This window comes from Danio aesculapii, chromosome 21 (assembly GCF_903798145.1).
Source record: "Danio aesculapii chromosome 21, fDanAes4.1, whole genome shotgun sequence".
Classification (NCBI taxonomy): Eukaryota; Metazoa; Chordata; class Actinopteri; order Cypriniformes; family Danionidae; genus Danio; species Danio aesculapii.
The window spans coordinates 30,094,079-30,116,223 of record NC_079455.1 but is presented as its reverse complement, the minus strand read 5'-3'; the positions used below and the strand labels follow the sequence as shown (position 1 = coordinate 30,116,223).

The following is a 22,145-nucleotide window of genomic DNA, read 5'->3' as shown; positions in this document are numbered from 1 at the left end:
CACACTGGCGTTTCACCTAGTGTTTTTGAAAAGATCTCCGTCCACACTATACCGCTGATACCACACCTGACCACACTCACACTCTGGCATGCATTGCAGCGTATGCGCATGTTTGAGCCCAAGTAGTCAGCGGGTGTTTGAGCACAGGAGAGCAGAGCATTTTGAACAGTTCACCAAAGATCTTATCTCACTATAGTCGTTAAACGAGATATTTAGTTCATCTTGTCTCTATCTAACGACTCTTTGGTCTTTTGAATCTATTTCTTGCTCTCAGGTAATCTGTTCTGGCTGAGTGTAAAGGTAAGTTAATATATTCATTTATGTAACCGCGTCCACTGATTCTGCTTATTTGACTGATTGCTTGCCTATAATGTATAAATGGATTGTACGTTATACTTTTGATAATGGCCATTATTGATTATTAAAACTGATATTCAGCAAAAGAGAGGGTATGTTTCATATTTTTCAATGCAAATGAAAGGAGGCAGCTATGTTATAGGCTCCATTTTGTTATAAATATGCATACAGTGAAGATGACGGTCATATTAATATGTAGCTACATGACGCCTCAACATTTTTTGTGTATGTTAAGTTAATATTAAAATAAAAATAACATATATCATGTTCCTTATATCACTATTTTGGTTTCTTTTCTGCATGGAACACCAGTGTTTCCAGACTGAAATGGGGTCTTTAGCATTTTCAAAACAACTTTACGTGTTTTCTTGGATCGAAAATGCTGGAGCAGTGTGGATGCCAGGAGTAACCCTAATAGAACATAAACTTTTTAAGTTTAAAAAATGCACTAAAAAACATCAATTTCTCGCTAATATCTGAGTGCTGTTGAGCGCATTCTTAAACCACTGATTTCATCGTGTTCACATGCCCAACAGAAATGACTGTAATTGGTCGTGAAGGTTATCAGTTCACCGAACTTCACAGCTGTTTATTGAGCGTAAAAACACAGATAAAGGGACACTGGAGTGTTTTAAAGTCATGAAGATCAGTCGATTCATCAGCGAAACACTCGTACTGTATGTCAGCTCATAGTCAGACCAGCTGATCTTCGTGGCTTAAATGTTAGTGGAAAATAGACGTTTTTAAAGTTTCAGTACCAAACTCCAATATCATGACCACACTACGCACTAGAATAAACAGTACCTATTCATGTCATTCTGACTGCACTGACAGAAGAAATGTAATATTCACAGGGCATTAGAAAAATCTGCTCTAGATCTAAAACCACTTACTCTAAAAACCTGCTTCCAATGTTTGAAAACTTGACATGCACTACAGTTCTCTGCCTCAACTCTCTCAAGCCTGCATGACACAAATAGTTTATTAAATTCCCCTCAAGTTTGGAATCAGCTCACAAAGAGCGGCAATTACCAGGGAAGAGAACAAAAGGTGACAGCTGAACTCATTTCCTGTGCTGAAGTAGCGATGCTCAGACACACTTGACCAGGACTCATTCTGAAAGCAAGCATACCTGCTGTAAAGCAAACACACGTGGTCTGAAGGCCCTCCACTGCTCCACAGCAATCAGGGAACAAGGTCAACGGCACAAGATCACGTGTCTGTCTTGAGAAACGTACGTGTCTAAGCTTGCTAATGACACAATTGTGGAGAGAGATGACAGAGGAAGGTGTAGAGCCACTGCAGATGCTCTCATTATCTCGGGTCATCTGAGGACTAGTAGAAAAGGGCAACACTGATGGGGCCGTTCCCGATGAGAAATTAACTCCAATGTGGGACGATCAGGATTAGACAGAGAAGATGGGATTGTCATCTTAATGCAGACGCTGCAGTCTGCGCAGTGGTGCGGAGCCTACGAAGTAAGCGGATGAACTGCAGTTCAATAACAGAGGAATAAGAAAACCGCCAGGGATAGGAAGATTTCTCATACAGCTCTTAGCTGGAGAACATGGCTAAAGCCAAGGCGATATCTACAGAGCCCACAGGGGCTCAGCCAAACTAGATTAGTAGTCTAAGACGAGCTTCAGCCCAAAACTCATCTCAATCTCTCTCTCTCTTGCACCGACACAAGATTTATTCCACAAATATACAGAGAGAGAGGCCATTTCTTATCTGGAAGAAGTGGTTTTACTTCTTCCGATATTTCACCTAGCAGGTTCATCTGAGATACAGCCTCACTTTTTGCCCTTGTTCGACAAGTTTGCATGGAAAATAACAGCGGAAAAAAAGATGGGGAGATGGAGAGTGGAAAAAAAAAGAAAGAAGACTTTTAAACACTAAGTGATTTAAATCCTGGGGCTGAATTGATTTAATCTCCAGAAATTATATTATGGCGTGTCAGGATGAGCGTGATGAGAGGACTGTAATTACTGCAACTTCAGCAGCAGATAATGACAAATCAGACTTGATTTCCAATAAAGAGGACGAGTTTAAAAATGAGGGGCAGGAGAGGGAGGAACAAAAGTTTAAAGGTGGGGTACTGCATTCCCTCTTTACGGTTTGCATTCTTCCTTTAAACAGAAAAAGGTATGTGAACCTGTGGATTTACCTTTGCTTTTTCATTCAAGGTTAACTTCTTTAACACTAATTTATAGGCACAGTTCACAGTTTGGTTATCAAAAATACATTTTATTATGTTTAATTTTTGGAGTAAATGATGATGGAAAATACATTTGTGGATCAATTATGCCTTTAAATCTAAGGCTACTCATATTTTCCACTGATAACTAAAAACTTGAAGATCAGGTCACGTTTTATGGCCAATATATGGAAATTTCATGATAATCCCTACGGGTGCAAACATTTTTTCCTCACATTAAGGTAATTCTATGTTTAAGAAGTGAAGTCAGCACCGACTAATTCCAACTTTTATGCCCTGAAACCACATTTTACATTTAACTTAAAAGGCCACTTAGATTAACATATTCTTGGATTGAGTAAAAAAACAGGAAAGGCAGTTTAAAAACGCAAATTTCAGTAAAAGTAGCCCTCGGCATGGGGAATTAGCAATTAACAAGCTTTTTTTTAACAGTTAAAATCTTTTCTGGAAACTTGTTACAACCCCCGAGCCAGTACCTGGATCTCCTGAAGGTGCGGTAGGCACTGGGCAAAGCGTGCTTGGTTTTGGACTTGGATCGGGAACGTGATCGAGACCTGGTCCGGGACCTTCTCTTGTGTTTTTTCTTCCGTTTATCCCGGTCTCTATCTCGATCTCTATCCCTGTCTCTGTCCCTTTCAGGCCCACGAGAGGAAGATGAGGAGGTAGAGGTGATCACATGGGAAGCAGCGTTGTTTGAGCTCTTAGTTAGTGCATTTTCCAGGGGCTGGTAGTCAAAGCCTGGTATACGAGACGTGTGTTGAAGACAGCTTATAGGCAGGATGGACACCAATGGCTGGAGAGACACAACAAAAGAAGAGGGATTAGACACATGAGACCTGACGCGCAACCGAGACGGACACATGAAAGAAACCAGCATTTTAATGAGCAAAATCCAATCAGCCTGCTTTCTCTGGACAATATTACAACGCATGAGATGAAAGGTGGTCCCAGTGGCTTTCAAAATTTGCGCATCTGCCCCAATCAATAGAACCTCAACTGGCTTTGAGCGCTGTCTGGGACCATAACCAATTTAGAAAGGTTTTTGCCATCAATGTATGTCTGTACGTAAAAGAAAGCAGTGTTACTCTGTATGTGGATGACTCCCTAGAGCCGTGCCTGAGTCTTTTTCCCTCCTTAGTCCTAATAGCTTCTCTTTACTCCTTCCACCCCAGAAATAGCGCTAATTAAAAATACTGGTTGTTTCGAAGTATAATATGGGTCTGGCAGAAACATAATTGGCCATTCTCTTCTGTCGTAATCACTTCAATATGTGTCTGTCTGGTTAAATGAGATCCCCTCTGCTGCTGGATTCACATCAGAAATGGAATTTCATCAATCAATGTTGCAGCTCATGCCATCGAAACCACATCTGCGGGTCTCGGTTCATCACACATGAGGAAATAAAAAGTCTATTTTATCACGGAGTAGAAAAGACGATAGACAAGAGCGTGCGCTGTGCTCAATAAAGCTAGGCTCAAGATCTAAGGCCTACCGGTTATAAAAACACCTCTGGAGAGCTTAAACTGAACCAGGACGCAATATTATCCTGAAGTATTTTTAAACATGTCCCAATTAATCTGGAAATAGTGTTCTTCACTATCTCAGAATGTCTCATATGTAACAGATAGCACTGCTAAGGGGAGAGGGTGTTGGATAAGGTGCTGTAGATCAGCAACTGCATTCAATTTGATAACTTTCTAGCTGGAGATACACAATGGCACGCAGGGTTAGGTTTGATTTTAGGGGCTTTGGGTTGACATTTGGGAAGATAATCCCCAGAGCAGAGTGTAGCACAAGTGTCCAGTCTCTCCCATCTGTTTTTAAAAGATAGGAACAAAGTGCCCTCCAAAATATCGAGCGTGTTTTAGCCAGCATAATCAGGCATGTGTATATTTAGACAATATCTGAAGGAAATTTACCCAAGCATTGACACAGGACTGGTCTAATTCAAAGGAGAAGTGTCTATAATATTTTGGCTACTATTACCAATACTTTGGTGCTATCTTCAATGCAAATTTATGTGATTATTCAGCTCTGAATTGGCTAATGCACTGGTTCTCAAAGTTGGGATCACATAAAAAATTATATGGTTGTTAGACTGTTATTTTTTTGTGTGTTGTCAATATGCTTGTGTTTATATAGCCTCTGGCGCTCAGACTGCAGCTCTGCACAGGAAGTTTGGCCAGAGGAGAAATGGTCATGTCCAACTGAGCCTGGTTTCTCTCAAGGTTTCCCTTCACTTTCGTCAATCAGTGAAGTTTTGTTCCTCACCATTGTCGCCGTTGGCTTGCCTGGTTTGAGACTTGTGGAGCACATCGATGACTTGTGGCTGCTCATCGATGGATTTGCTCTTCAGTGTTTAGACTCTCAGCAGTGAAATTTAAATCGTACTGAACTGAACTGAACTTCAACTTTGAAAACTAGACTGACAGTTTCAATTTACTAGAACTTCTATGTTAAGCTGCTTTGACACAATATATGTTGTAAAAGCGCTACATAAATAAATATGAATTTAATTCAAATGAATATAGGCCTATAAGTGTGTGTGCATCATTGGAATGTTTGTATATTCACAACCACCTTTAAGTATGGTGGGGGGTTGTAATTAACTGTAATTGTTATTTTGAGGGTCGTGACATGAAGTTTGGGAACCACTGGTCTAGTGCACTGCTGATTTCACTAAAAAGTAATTGTGCAACTTTCTGCATGACTTAAATGCAAACTTCCAGGCACCAACTCTGCAAAATGACCTCAAAAAGTTTAGGGTTAGAGGTATGCCGAAATACATACATCAAGGTATAAGTGATAGTGATGCCTTCCTTATTAAAAACCACAAAGTACACATTCACAAAAAAGAGCAGAGAATGCCAGGTCAGCAAAGTGAAAGAACTTAGTCATTGTGCATGTTAATAAGGAGAAAGTGTTTGGCCAAATCCCCACAGTATGAAAACCAGCTGCTGTTCTGCTACCGGAACTCTATTAAGAAGTTCAAGTGAAAGAGAGAGTGGGAAAGATTGAGTGTGAGAAAGTGGTAGCAGGAGACACAGAGCAAGGTCTTACAATTCATTTCTCTTTAAATGTTTTCATTTGGGTCCTTCACACACAAAACGGTACAAATCGCAAGCCAAAGATTGTATTTGTCATCTTTCGATCAATGATTAAGACACGAATGGGGTTTGTTCAGCCTCAGACTGTGACTAAAGCAAATCAAGCAGGGTAAAGAAATAAGCTGTGAGTGGTGGTTTGCTCCGACAGGTTTATGGGTTAAGCACAGCATTACTTGTTCAATAAAGACTCTAGAGGATATGTGAGTGCAATATGGGTCTTCCGCCTGCTTTAGAAAGGTATTAGCTGCTAATGGGTCAAATTCTGCTATTTAAAACTCTGACTTTTGAATGAGAGCAATTGATTATCCCATCATTAAATTGTACTGTAAATAAATACAATAATCCTATGACTAAATTTGAGAGCTGTCACCAAATCCATATTAAAAATAGCAATTATGAAAAATACTGTACACATTGCATAGCTTTTCATAATTGTCATAACTAAAATCAAATAACCAAGTTAATGTTACACTTTACCATTTAAATAATAATATTTAAATGTGCAGTATGTAAGTTTGACAATCCAGTGGTTGAACTAGGTATTACATTCCTTGATAAAAACACACACAAGCGCAGGTTGCCAGATTGAGTAGCAGGTCTGACTATCAAGACTAAATGCTGATTTAAATCGTATTCTAAATAAAAGCAACGGTACGTGATAGAAGGAATGTTTTCATAATAAAAGGAGGTTTTGTCCAAACTAATACCTGTAATTTATATTTTAGAAACGGTTTCTATTTTTTTTGCAGATGAACAGAACATGTGCTTTATTCAGTGTTAAATGCTAATAATGTGAGCTGGAATGCCATTTTACAAGACATTTATTGCCATACTACTGAAATCAGCAGCAGATACTTCACCTCAAATCTTGAAAATAAAATAAACCAGCATGTACATTTAATAATGTTAAAGAGGTGTATTATGTATTAATTAGATTATAAACCTCACCATTTTGTGAGTGAGTGCATATTCTGTGCTTCTATTTAAATTTTTGTTGTGTTTCGTCTGGTGCAAACAGCCAAATTGCTTATCACTGCGTATCTCATCTTCAAGCGTGGTGCTAGGACATGCAGTTACAATGTAACCTGCTCACCTAATGTTCACGCTCGTAATAAATATATTATTTGTTAATTGATAACCTCATGTGGAACTCTGAATCTGCGTCTCATTTCGGATTCAGCTACTGTCCACCAGAGGTTGCATTTGGGTCATGAACGCATGCTTTGAGAGGCTTTTTGACTGAATGAACCAAATACAGGGTTTTCCAATAAGGCAACCCGGGATGCTGAAATATAATTGGCTAAACAGGCACTGGGTGGGTTAAAAGGACCAAAACAAAGACAGCGTTCCGACACAAAAGCACAAAGCAGAATATCTGACTTTTATTGTTTTTCATACAAACAAGAATATGCACTTAGCATGTTTCTTAAATATCTGCAAACATATTATGGTGTTTTTATGCTTTAGAAGAGTCAAAAACTTACATACAACACCATTAAACTCAAATATGTTTTTAATTAAATATATAACCACATTACCCTAAATACATTACGCACATTTTTTACTCTGAATAAATCCTGAAAAACTACACATTTTTATTTAAAACTAAAAAATGTTCACAACTGAAGAAAAAATACACATTTATTTATACAAAATAAATTATTGATTTGTATATCAAATTGTAATTACATATTAATTGCTTAAATATTGTTGAATGCTCACTAAAGAAGAAAAAATATTGGAAAAATGAACACAAAATAAATATATTACAAATTTCACCACTCTTAGATGATCAAAGACAATGAAACGCATCCTGACAACTAAACTAAATGAGTTGGTACCTAAAATCTGAAGAGCAAAATACACAGGGTCATTAAAACTCCAGTGCTAAATTCATCTGCTCCATCTGCAGCGAGAAGTGTGCAGCATATTTAATCCATCTGTTCTTCGTACTTGCAGAGAAAAACAAACTTAAGTGGGGTAAATTGCTGCTATTTAGTTTCTCAGGAGACACAGAAGTTTTTTTTTTTTTTTTTTTACAACAGGAATTTTGTTATTTTTCTTTAAACCATCTCTACTGGATAGAATAGGTCTGGACTGACAGCTTAGAGAAAAAGTCTAGCAGGAAGCGCCTCAGGTGACAGTGTGCAATTATAGCCAGCAGCCATTTCCCTCAATATATATATATATTTTTTCATAGTAAACACCCGATCCAGGTCACAAAATGGGAAAACGTCATCAAAAGAGGAGTCAGTAGATCCATCATTCTTGAGTTCTGACACACAATCGCTTCAATCATACAGTTTTTTTTACACGAGGCAGATTCGGTGTGTGTGATGAGAGCCATTTAAATGCATGAGCAGCACTCTGGATAGTCCGACTCAGTCTCTCTCTCTCCTATAGCCAGCAAAAGCACAGACACCTATTTTCATTCAAATACCGACACCTAGAAGGAGCCTCTTTGATCTTGGCCAGTTTACTTTGCTTTCCGGGGATTCATCGGAATACACAGCGACTCTGGCGCAGACAACAAGCTGACACTCAGCGCTACGCTAATTAGCTTTGGCTTCCTGGAACGAACCATTATTTACGATCCTCTTCAGCTTCTCTAAACGAAAGGCTATTGTTTCTCTAATTCTGAAGGAGCATCTGGTGAGCTTGGAGGTTTGGACAATTATTCCAAAGGTACTTTAGAGAAACAGGAGTTGGGTTTGTTTACGATCTCTCGCTACGCACAATCACATCTAATGGCAGTCTAAAAAAAACCTATTATCCCTGTAATTAAGAAAGAACGGACTTCCACCTGAATTTCCTTTGCCACAAATAGCACTAAATATTTTGATGCACGTGACCTCTAAACCACGGTAGTCAATCTTTGAAGCATCTTTAACATTGTTTACAACTTGCAACTCCACTAAAAGGATCCCTGCGGTGGTGATGGGGACCGCGGGAAGCTTTCATCTCACCCGACGCTCACACGGGGCATTAGGACACTTTCAACTCACAGGATTTCTGATTGAGGTCAGCTAACGATGGAGGGATTTTAGAGATTCTGAAAGCTGGTGTGTGCAATCTCAATGCCCCGTGTACACAGTCGGATTCCTGCCAAATCGCCTTGCCATCAGATGGGGAGTAAAAACGTGAAATGAAGTATATGCTAGGGTATAAACAGTGATTTGTAAATTTATGAGAGTTGGATGGAAGGTAGTAATAAGCAACTGAAAGGAAGCGTTAAAGCCATTGGATCGTGTTGGATGGCAAACAAGAGATTATGGGGGAAAAACAGACTCAGACACCAGTTCAGAGTACATTCTCTTAGTCTGTGCAAACAATGCAAGCTGCTCTTAATTTCTGATTCAATCATCGTGATGGAGAATATCCTGTCTATCCTGACAGAGATCCATGGACAAAGAATGATCTAACTATTTTTTTTATCTGACCTGCAAAGCAATATACAAAAACAATCTACTTAAAAAGAAAACACATAAACGAAGGCACATTTTTAAGCATCACCAGTCAGTCAACCATAACTTAAAGAGTCACGAAACACCAAAGCACATTTTGTGAGATGGTCACACACTGCAAAAAACATTATTGGGACACATATATTTGACAAAAAAAGTAAAAATAGGTTGTTTTTCCATTATTTCGAGCAAATTCATTCTTCTGGTTTGAAAAGAAATTTGAAGCTACGTCACGGCGATGAGATCCTTGTGTGTATTCCAGCGTGTAGACTGGATGTCTGTACTGGCGAGCACAACATGACGTCTTTGAGCTTTCAGCATTAATTCATGAGAAAGACTTGGTTTGAACCAATCAGTGCGCTCTACTGTGTATGAGGTGCAACTTCAATAATATGCATGATATAGCTTTGAAGACAGGTTTTTACCTGTTACAGTGTTCAGACAACAGAGAGACGCCCTGTTGTGTTGCCAACCGTAATTAAAACAAGAGGAAGAAAAAGCATTATTTGGACCCATGGGTCGTCAATATTGCATTTACAAATGTGCTGCAACGAAGGTTTTGTTTTCAATTCCCCGCTATGAGAGCGCAGCTGGACTCACATGTGGATTACAGTGGTCTGCTAACACGCAACAAAAATACATTTGTGAGGAACATTTTTTACCTGAGAGCTTTTTGAATCTGCAAATGGTGAAATCCGGATTTGCAACTCATCTTCTTTTTAACAAGACGCGGTTGCAGTTGGTGTTGATTGTCCTATCTCTACAGATTTGGTAAGTGTGTGATAAGTGTCCTTTGTTTATGTTTATTCAGAGGCAAAGTTAGTTAGTATCATCAGCAGTACTCTTCCAGTTTTTAAAGCCATACCTTAGTCAAAATGATTTAGTTACTAAGTTTACAGTACACTGATATCACTACAATATTATGTACTGAAAGATTTGCTGTAAATGCTGCTCTCTGAATGTAAACTATTACCATCGTGTAGGATTTTTGCCGCATTTTGTGACAGGATAGTCTATACACACAGGGCTTTCTGACGCTACCTACCAAGTGCATTTAAGTGACAAAGAAATGCGGAGTTTTTTTTTTTCTCTTATTCGAAGTGCAGTATCAAACATTTCATTAAAACTATACTCTTCCAGTCGTTCCTCGCATCCAATATCTTGTTTGTCATGGGGGGCATGCATGTAATATTCCTGAATAAAAGTGCCAAACTGCAGTTAAAGTCGACAAATAATAATTTGACAAATTACTGATTACTGATGTTCATGTAAACACACTGTCTTTCTCCCCTGCACCTGTGTATTGTTTTGCCTCTGTGAAAATCAGCGTACGCCTGAACTGAAACGCCCATTTTCATGTAAAACCTTCCCTCTTTCCCTCCCCTGATACTCCTACCTAAACAGAGCTGGACTCACCCATTTTCCTGACTTTTTTCAAACTAGAGGTGTGAAAACACCCTGCTAAGAGAGGGGGGTTTTGTGGCCCTTTAAAAAGCCCATGAACATCCATGACTGAAAACTGTTGACCTACATAATGAGTTGAAAGCCTCATTGTTCATCAGGCCTTGGAAAGACAATTTGAGTTTGCAAAAGAGATCCTGCATGCTCAACTGTGCAAAAAATTCTGAAAACAGACATAAAAAACCTAGAGTTTAGTTGGTGTGAAAATATTTTGTCAAGAGAAAAAAGGCACAGCACAGCAGCGGAGGGGCCGTCATGGTTTTTGGTCTGCTTTTATGCCTCAGGGCCTGAGCGGTTTGCTATCATCAATGGAAGATGAATTCACAAGTTTATCTGGACACGGTGTCAAAGAATGCAAGGTCAAATGACTCTGAAAACTGAAGGACAAGACCCAAAGCACAGAAGAAAAACAGAATAAAAGTCCTGACCTCAGTCTGATTGAGATGCTTCAGCCTCTCCTCAAGATTTATACAATACTGCTGAACAGAAATAGTATAGTTCAGTATAGAGGAAAAGTCAAGTTAAGTCGAGTGACCTTTATTTCTATAGCGAATTACACAATGCAGAGATCAGAACAGGAAACAGAAGAATCCATAATGGAAACCCGAGATCCAGCTTTCAGACGAGTACAATCATACAGCTATTAGTACAAATCTGCTGCTGATGGTTGGCCATGTTTGATCCACAATAGGAAAATTACATTTGATGGAGGTTATTGCTAAGAGAGGGACAATGCGCTGTTGAATTGATTTGCAAACATCTTTCACCTTGCACTATTAATGTTTAAACTGAGCTTAAACGTGCGGTCTAATGCCATTTCATGCAATTATGTTATTCAAGCATAGATATAAAACTGAATGGCGCACATTCCTTTTCCATAAGTGTATTTTATCAACTCTTCCTCCTAAATAATTAAAGGATTTAAAGATTCTAATTACCATTAAATACTGAACATTAACAACTCCGTTTCACCAGCTCAAACGGCTGAATTGCATCTTTTTTTCTGGTCAATACTGTTGGATGAGCAGTAAATGACGAGATGTGTTAACATTAATCAAGTTAACAATGAATAATCAAAAAACCAGCCAGTCATTATGAACAATCCATAAATGTTTCAATGCTGATGGAGCTCGTATCTTCAGAGGGTTAGAAATTCTGCTTTTAAGTCCAGATTATTAGCTTGTTTTTCTGCAGTATCCCGAAATGATGAATGGACATCTGTCAAGTGCTGCTTGGTAATCTAACAGGAACACAAGGGTTTCTTACTGAAATTCTGGAAGGTTCCCAGTAGGGAAGAGAACTATAAAAGAAACCTTGATTATTTAACTGCTGGGCAATCAGGAATAGAACTATTATAACAATGGTGTGGTGAACAGCAAAGAATAAATGCAACCTGCAGACTTGGTGCAATTAAAAATAAAAAATAAAAATGCAATTACATGAAATTGTATGGATGTAAACAAAAGGATAAGCCATTACTGTCAAACAAACACAAACATTTGTTTCTTTTGTGTTACACACAAAAAAAAAGAGTTTTATGTTTACCATATTTGTCCTTACAATGAGTTGCAGGGGGTCCAAAACAAAATGGAAGACTTGATAAACAAACCTGTTTTAATATGTAATGTTATTTCTATATAACAATAGATGCCATGATTGTATTTACTCTAAATAAGGTTGCTATTATGAAATTTTACAAAGAAAATTCAATACAAAGTCATTTGCAACAACATTAGGGAATACATTTTGAATTTTCAACCCACACTCCCATTGGTCAGAAGAAAACAGACAGCCTCACCCCAAACTCATGCTATTGGTTGACTCACTGTTGCCATGTTGAGTTGGCCAGGATTCTCAAACACACAATGCTATGTTTTTGAAAACAAAATAAACAAGCAGCATTAAATCTTTAATCAAATCAGCCTATGAATTTCACATATAAGTGTCTTTGCTAGAATAGTATGGGGGAAAAAAAACTAAAACAATTTCTAGTCTTTTAAAATAAGCTGGGCATGTCAAACAGGTCAAACAAGCATAGTTCTACTAAAGAAGGTGATATCACAGTTGACCAAACGCTTCAGTGACACGGTCAATCCCTGTATTCTAGTTTAACATGGGCAAAAAAAAAAAAAAAAGGAAGTGCAAAGGCACAGAGTCTCACCTCCGCACCCCTGCTTTTGTCACTAATCAGGAGCGTGTTCCCTCCTGAGTACAGACTGTCTTGTTAAAGCAGTACCTGCCGGAAACACCTCTCCCACGAGAGCTTCTTTTAAAAGAGCAGTTCGGATACAAAGAGCCCAATCAATTAAATGGTAAATCACACATCAGAGAAAAAGTGACGCCACAGCCCTGGGGCAGGAGCATGTGGAGCTGGTAGTGCGAACACGCTAAAACACATAGAGGTGCACTAAGGGCACATCAAACAGGTCTCACATCCAGGGTAAAAACGTAAAAAAAAAAGGAATATAAATGTGACACTGGGGAGAACTTAGATGTCGGCTTCATGTATACTCACTGTTTGATAAAGTCCGCACTTATGGAAGAACTTTCCTGAACTGGCAAGCTATAATCTGATTGGCTGACTTGGTACGAACAGCACAAATTATCTATATTTTTTTTAGCGTGCCTAAAATGGGGTTTACAAGGTACCTGACTGATACAATACTTCAGTGGTTAAAATACTTGCTTTATTTGCCAATTAATATTGCAGCATCCATTGTCCACAGGGTTAGTACAAGTTCTTTATACTACAACACACATTTATCTACACACATTTGGCAGCTGGAATAACTGATATTTCACTATTAACTACTTTGTAATGATTTAAAATAAACAAGGTAAAATAAGCACTATTGTGCATCAACATGGAAAAAATAAGGTGATAGATTCAAAAAATTACAAAAACCTCAGAGGGTTAGATGAATATAGACAACCTGCATTAAGAATAGGAAAAGCAATCTCAGAAATAAATTGCATTTTATATAAAACTTAAATGCATTATTTTGGAATAAATAAATGCCCACTTCGTATGCTTAATGGACTTAAAAACTATATATTGATAAAACTTTTGAACAATAGTGTCCTACTTCAGAGTTTAATACTGAAATAACAAATATTTTAATTAAATATTAGTAAATTTTACTGATGCAATTTGCCATTTATTTGCCATGTTATTTGTCATTAAATTTAACAATATTTATTTTATATTAATAAATTTAAATATATACTGAACTATTTTGGACACTACATTAATCTAGCTTAAGCTGTTTTCAGTAGAGTGGTCACTCACTATAACGCAGTTCACCTATCACATCTTGCACGGTCAAAGGCACCTGCAGTAGCACCCAAAAGGCAGAGGAAGATGCTAACCGTCACACAACAAAGTTGGACTTCCAGCCATGCTAAAAGAAGTTAGAAGTTACGCAGCTGCACGGCGCCATTCCAGAATAAATACATGAAGGTTTCATTTTGTAATACTGGACTTATTTTTCTACGAAGGTTTAAACTTTGAGGGTTTTAAGCAAGAGAGAAAAGTGTGAAAATGTTAATGTCTGTCTGAGAAAAGTGTCTCAAGTGTGTAATGAGGGGTTTCACAGCCTTAAAACATCTATTATAATTGTAAAAAATAAAGCTGACAACTTCGCGGAATTTTGCCTATTGCTGGGTTATTTTCAGAACGTAACTTCCGCGATTAAAGAGGGAGCACTGTATACACTGTACTATAACACATTGTAAACATCAATAATTACAAGTTAATAATAAAGTATGCCTAATACACATGAATTTAAAAAAAATAAAAATCACAACTACATTTTTAAAAATAACGTCAACTTATAATACAAATGCTGTAAATTTGAAATATTTCAATTAAATATTACAGGGTTTCTGCAGGTTTCATCAAGTCAAATTTAAGCCTTTTTAAGAGCCTTTTAAGACCATTATGAATGAAATTACAGACCGGGTAGATGGATTATATGGTAGATTATTATTCAGGGTTAAAGACTTTTGATGAGGAATCGTGTAATTGTTTTTCGTTTTCTTTCCCTGATTAGGGAATTTAATTTGGGGGTTTTGCAGTAAAAATGTTAAAACAGCTGTTGTCAAGTGTATCTGTTTACAATAAAAATCTGAAACTTTTATTTATCAAACAAAAAGGTTTTATTGAGATGTATTGTTGATCATTGGATGGATGTCAGTCAGATTGAGTAGCTTTACTAGGATAAAGCAAAATTAAGACCTGTTTAAAATGATTTAAGACCCACAACATAATGTTTTAGTCAATTTAAAATTTAGTTTTTAAAATTTAAGACTTTTTACACCCTGTGGATACACTAGACAAATATTACTTATGCAATACTGACCTTTACCATTTAGTAATATTTCATTAAATGTAACAACATTTATTTTTATATTCAATTCAAATATATACTGAATTATTTATGGATACTGTATTAATCTAGCTTAATTTTCAGTATACACTGTACAATAACACATTTTAAACATCAACCATTATAAATTATTAATAAAATATGCCTAATATCCATGAATTAAATAAATCACAATTGCATTTTTTAAATTAACATCAATTTATGATCAATTATGATTGAATTATGGATACTATATTAATCTAGCGTAATGCAATTTTCAGTATACACTGTACTATAACACTTTATCTTTATCAGTAAACATCATTCATTATAAATTAATAATAAAGTATGCTTATGATAATTTAAATAAAACAAATCTCAAATTGTTTTTGATAAAAATAAGATCTTATAGTATATAATGTAACTTATAATACAAATGCTGTAAATTTGACAGAAAAATTCTTCGGGCAATTAATTGCGCTGCAGAAACAACAAACCCATGATAAGCACAAGATCCGCTCTTCAAGAAGAAAATGCTGCAATGCTGAAATTAAAATAAATTGGAATCTTAAAGTAAAGACAGACAGGAAAAAAAATAAAAAATGTAATAAATCACAAATAAATGTTGTGGTGGGAATTAGCCTGATTTCTATTTTAGCCATTGTAAGATCTGCAGTGGCTTCAGGGTATTGTTTTCTCAAACAGTATCTATTTGTGGTGGACTTGAATGACGCTTATAAGCAAGAACTTATTTTAAAGTGAAGGTCAACAAGGTGTCAAATCTGATTTTCTTTTCTTTCAAAAGGAAACGCAAATGCTGTATATGGAATCCTGTAAACATCACCATTCATGAGTGTTCCATTTAATAATGTAAGGTCAATAATAAAAAACGGGATTCAAGTAAAAGCCACAGCAATAAAGCAGTCAATCTAAGACTGATGGCACATGGGGTTGCTGCAGAACTAGCAGTCCGCTGTGGACAATTTATGGCACATTTATCAATCAAAAGATGGTGAAACGACCAGCTGGCACAAATATTTTCTGCAGGATGGAACATTTTCTAATTAATCCAAACACACTCAAGGTGAAAAATATGGCTTTAATGATTACATGCCGCCTGTTTATTTAGCACCCAGAATAATTCTCAACAACATACTGAGTGAAGGCGCATCTAAATTTTCCTGTTCGACGAGCCAGGAGCAAGAAGCACCAAAAATATGGCGTTTTGAAGACGTGGCAAATATACAGTTTTCCAGATAAACACATACAAAAAGCACTGACACATGCATCCTGATATCGCTGTCGAAGCTTTTAAGAGCTCAGTGTTAAAATACCAGCACACCCGGGACTGACGCAAGCTCTCCTAACCTCTACTTGACATCATCTAAACATATGAGCATTAAGCCCTGCAATCAAACATACAAAAATGGGAGAAAGAAAGAGAATTAAAGGATTAGAAAGGCTATGAAAGCAGCAGCCATCCACAATTAATTCAACAGTTCACTGAAAAGAATCATTTTTTTCTTATCTTTCTACAGTATAACTTAAAAAAAAAAGATATTTAGAAGAATGTTTTTTCATTAAATATAGCTTAGGATGATTTTGTTTTATGTTTTTTTTGGTCCCCATGCATACTGTCACCACTGGTTTGCATGGTTCGGGACTTGTGGAGCTTCACATAAATGGATTTGCTTTTGATGGATTTGCAAAAATGTTTGGACTTTCAGCAGTGAAATTTAAACCACACTGAACTGAACTAAACTGAACTTTAACTCTGAAAACTGGACTGACACAGCTTCAATTTACCATAATCTTCTATGTTAAGATGCTTTGACACAATCTACATTGCAAAAGCGCTATAGAAACAAAGATGAATTGAACTGAATTGAAATACACCAAAGAGACCAAACCCATAAAACAAAACCATCATAAGATGTTTCCATCCACCAATTTTTATGCCCATTTTGCAATATTACATTAAAAACACCTAATAGAAATGCCAAGGTGAGCAGAAATTTTGAAAAAGCGTAAACATTTTATTTGACAAGTAAAAATGCGCATAAACTATGATGCACACATTTTCCACATAAATTCCTGCATACACATCAATAAAGTCATGTGATTTTTGTTTGAATGGGCAAACGGATTTGGTTTTAAAATGGTTGCAATGAGACGCACATTAAATGGACAAAGCAGTGGATCGACCACAATGCACAAGATCTGAAATGTTGTTTTTGTCATTCTAAAGAAAGCCTCAGCCAAAAACTATAATCAAAGTTGCATTATTACCTCCCAGAACCTTCCTTGAGTGGCTGCACAAAAAGTGTTCTCGACCATCCAAAGTCACCACACATTTTATGTGTTGCATTGCTTTTTCGTCTTCAAGGCGAAAATAATATATTATATCTCAAAAAAAGCAGGACTAGTATAAGAACGTTGGGCCTTTTACAATTTCTCACCTTCAAACCAAACATGTGACTTCAGAGAGCAAAAATAAATCCTGCCTGCATAGTGCACTTTAACCACACATCTTGTAATGTTTAAGAATTGGGTCAGCAGGTAGAGAATAGACATCTTAGATGGCTGTTTGAACGCATTCGCCCACATAAGCATCAACATTACTTTCAAAAGTGTGTTCAACAACATCTGGAAGTGGTAAAAAGTAAACAAGCTCAAATATTTCAAAACCTGTTTGCAAGTCTTTTTAAAATTGTCCACTTGTGAATGGATCAACGAATAAAACATCTTAAACAGAGCCAAAAGTAATCTATGCATCTGTGTACTTTTTTCCTATGAAGTCTGATGGAAAACACAAGCAATAGGTCAAGTAAAAAGCTTTGCCAAAGTCATTTATAATTTATAGGGAATTGTTTTTAAACCTTCTACACTCTTAAATTCTAAAATTAAGTTCAATTTAAACTCTCTAATAAGCTGTCATGAAAACGTTTCTTAATGTAAAACATTTCAAAAGGAACCCCTTTTCCACTATAAAGAACCTAATGTGGAGTAAAAAGGTATTCACGGAGTCATCAATGCCAAGAAAAAGAACCATTCCCTTTTTAACAAGACTAATTTTTTAAGTCATAAAAGGTCTACATTTTTGTATACCTGTGAACAGGAAAGGGGGGGGGGGATATGTCCCCCTCACTTTTAGAGACAGACCATTTAGAAACAGGTGATTAAAGGGTCATGAAACACCAAAACACATTTTTTGAAATGTTGACAGTCATATGTCCTACGCTGCTAAAAACACTATTGGGACAAATATATTTCACAAAAAAGTGAAAATAGGTTGTTTTTGCGTTATTTTGAGCCAATTCGTTCTTCCGATTTGAAACAAATTTTTGAAGCTGCGTCACGGCGATTAGATCCATGCGTGTAATCCAGCGTGGAGAGTGGATGTCTCTACCTGCGAGTGCATGGTGACGTCTCTGAGTGGGCAGCATTAATTCATGAGAAAGACTTAAACCAATCAGCGCTCTATTGTGAATGAGGTGCAACTTCATTAATATGCATGATAGCTTCGAAGAAAGTTTTTACCTGTTACAGTGTTTAGACGGCAGAGAGATGCCACGTTGTGTTGCCAAAACAAGTGGAAGAACAAGAATTTGGAGACATGGGCTGTCAGTATTTGGTTTATAAATGTGCTGCAGCGAAGGTTTTGTTTTTATTTCCTCGCTATGAGAACGCAGCTGGACTGCGTGTGGATTACAATGTACGCGTCAGAAATATGTTTGTAAGGAACATTTTTACCCGAGAGCTTTTCGCATCTGGAAATGGTGAAATCCAGATTTGTCGCTCGTCTCCTTTTAAAAATGAAATGGCTCCAGTTGTAGTTGATTGTTCTGTCTCTACAGATTTGGTAAGTGCGTGTGCGTGTGTCCTTTGTTTGTTTATTTACCTTAGTCAAAATGATTTAGTTACTAAGTTTACAGTACGTTAATATCACTGAAATATTATAGTACAATATTATAGACTGAAAGATCCTCTGTAAATGCTGCTCTCCGAATGTAAACACCTTAATCAAACTATTACCATCGAGTAGGATTTTTCGCTGCATTTTGTGACAGAATAGTCTATACACACATGGCTTTCTGACGGTACCTACCAAGTGCATCTAAGTTAACGAGAAATGTTTTTTTTTTTCCCTATTCGCAGAGCGGTATCAAACATTCCATTAAAATTTCACTCTTCCAGCAGTTCCTCGCATCCAATATCTTGTTTGTCACGGGGGTATGCATGAAATATTCCTGAATGAAAGTGAAAGAGCCAAATTGCAGTTAAAGTCGAAAAATGTATAATTTGGCAAATAATTCAATTACTGTTGTCCATGTGAACACAGTCACTTGTCTTTCATCCCTGCGTAAGTGTTTGTTTTGCCTCGGAAACTCCCATTTTTATGCAAAACCTTCCCTCTTCTGACACTCCCACCTAATCAGAGCTGGACACACCCACTTTCCTGACTTTTTTCAAACTAGAGGTGTGAAAACACCCTGCTGAGACAGGGAGTTTCATGGGCTTTTAAGAATGAAAATCTTTGGATTTCATACAGCTGCCCCCCCCCCCCCCCCCCCCCCACTTTTAAAACGTTCACTATGCCCCTGCATGTGAACTTTCTCTTTAAGAGAGTTTCTCTCTTCGAATGACATTTGGGATTTGTGACAATTGGTCCACCAGTGAAACAAGTTCTTTGTTGAGGTATAAAAAAACCTTCTTTTGCTGTGAGCTAATCCGTAGCCAATTTACTCCATTTAGGTCAGGATAAAAGTTATAGTGGGCTCTTAAATCTTCGCCATGGATTTATGTATAAACTAATTAGAGCAAGCACAGGCATAGTGGCGGAGAGCCTCAACAGTTTCAGATCACCTCATTTCCTCAGGGTCTATCGATTCCATTCCCCTCTTTAATTCTGTCTTGTGACTATGAACAGGGAAAATAAAAGGATGGCTCCAATAAAATATTTGGCTTAATTGAAAATAGGGCTTTCATTTTATGGTAGCTTCCTAATTCCACCACTGCCTGTTTTTATTTGTCAACGGCCTATATTAAAAAGCTTCTGAAAGACATTTCAGAAAAATCACATCATAAGAATGATGCAAGGCAAGAATACTGTAGTTATTTTTCAGACTAGTTGAGTTCAGACTAGGGCTGCACAATATATTGTTTGAGCACTGATATCGCAATGTGCACATCCACAATAGTCATATTGCAGGGTGTGCAATGTTAAGTTGTCATTATAGTTAACCAGGAGAAACAGTTCAGAACACACGAGAATAGTGTAGTTATTGCATAGTTGAACCAAAATGAAGTTAAAGTTTTCCATTTGCACATGTTTTAAGGCCTCACAGAGTTCAAAGAATTCATGCACAAGAACTTCTAACCATTTATAACTTTACTGTATAAATATTTCAAGAAAAAATATCTTTATTAAAGACTTTTGGCGTGTTATTTTTCATTTGATTATTCAAATTCTGTACTTGAATACTATTTGACAGCCCCAAAAACCATAAAACACTGTTTTTAAATTTTTATCTTTGCTTTTTGGATTTGCTTGTGATTTGTTTATTGCATTTTATAATTACCTTCCCTACAGAATCATCCCAATCATTCTAAATTAGTATATTCTTTCTAAATAGCAGTTTAAAGTCATCTGGTGAAATGGCATATCGCAATATTTATCACAGAAAAACAAATAATTTTTCAATATAAGACTTTTCCAATATCGTGCAGCCCTAGTTCAGACTCCTAAACAATCCACAAACCACTAAGCCAAGGGTCAAGTATTAAAAGGATAGTTCACCCAAAAGCTGAAAATTCTGTCAAAATTTACTCTTCAAAATTTACCCTTCACTTTGGTCTGAGCACAGAAGAATAGATGTTAAAAAACGCTTAAAAAAAAAACAGTAACCATTGATATCTGTAATAGTTGTTTTTCCTACTAGGAAAGTCTATGGTTATTGGTTCCTAACATTCTTCAAAATATCTTGTTTTCTGTTCAACAGCAAAAAGAAACTCAAATAGGTTTTGAACATTAGAAGGATGAAGAATATAAATTTTTGGGTGAACTATTCCTTTAAAGAACTTGAGATTTTGGACTTGATTTGATTTATTTACTTCGAACAAAATATCATACACTTAAAACTATTCTTCAAACAAAATACCTTTCATCATAATCAACAAACATAATTACTGAATCATATACACTTAAAATAACAATTTAATTTAGCCAGTGTAGAATGGAGCGAGATGAAGCACAAACTTAGACTTGTACTTGGTCTGGATCTCCTGTGCACAGGGCAATGGCGACACCACAATACATACATTCATGATGAAGCTGAAGCTGTAGCTGAAAATACACAATTATATAAGACAATAGGCTTGCACTCACCGACTACATAAATAGAATCGGACGTTCGGCATTATCAGGACCCGCAAAGTTTCCCTCTTGCATTATTAAACATCACATTCAACATTTTATATGTTAGTTTCATAGTACTGTCACTAAAACTCTTTAAACTTTCATTTTTGTTCTTGCGTAGTGCATGCAGGCACTGGATCTTTTACAGCAAAGCCACACACACACAGACTCTCCTGGTGCTTATGTTCTGCCTCTCTCGTTATTAATGCATTTACATAATGCGAATAAACCATCTAAAATGCTTTCAGTAATCATACTACTGGAACTAAATGCAATGTGGTGATCTGAACGGTGTTTGCGATTTCACTTTGTGGAGAGCTGCTCCAGTGCATACATGCGCTTCAGATGATCACTGCAATCAATCACACCTCTAATGGCAAACTGTGTGCACACAATGACTGTTCACAAGCGTTAATGCATCCAAAAATGCACTATTTGCAGTAAAGTTACTCACACATTTGAATGTCAATGTTTACTGCAGTGTATTGTTTTAAATGTTTTCAGTCAAAGTCATTGTGTCTCCTCTAAAAACACAAGTACATTTGGATTAGACCACTCGACTGATTCCTTTGCTGATATATTGTTATTATTTTTTGATCTTTTAAGCTTTGACTTTAAATGGAGGAACATAAATCTCTCTGGCTTCCTTTTCTGCCTTTTCCTTCTTCATTTGTGTTTGGAAGATAAGTGAATATCTCAATCTGTAAGTGATTAGCTGGCTTTACTTAAAAAGAAAAAAAGTGAGTAAACCTG

General features: G+C 36.8%; 1 protein-coding gene across 1 annotated transcript in view; it reads right to left on the bottom strand.

Annotated features, from left to right (window-relative positions):
* Positions 1-22,145, bottom strand: part of sfswap (splicing factor SWAP) — a 152,282-nt gene that overhangs the window by 23,524 nt on the left and 106,613 nt on the right. Inside the window, exon 14 of the mRNA XM_056445735.1 lies at positions 3,052-3,368. Within this exon, the coding sequence (XP_056301710.1) occupies positions 3,052-3,368 (317 nt within the window). The remainder of the gene's footprint in view (positions 1-3,051; positions 3,369-22,145) is intronic.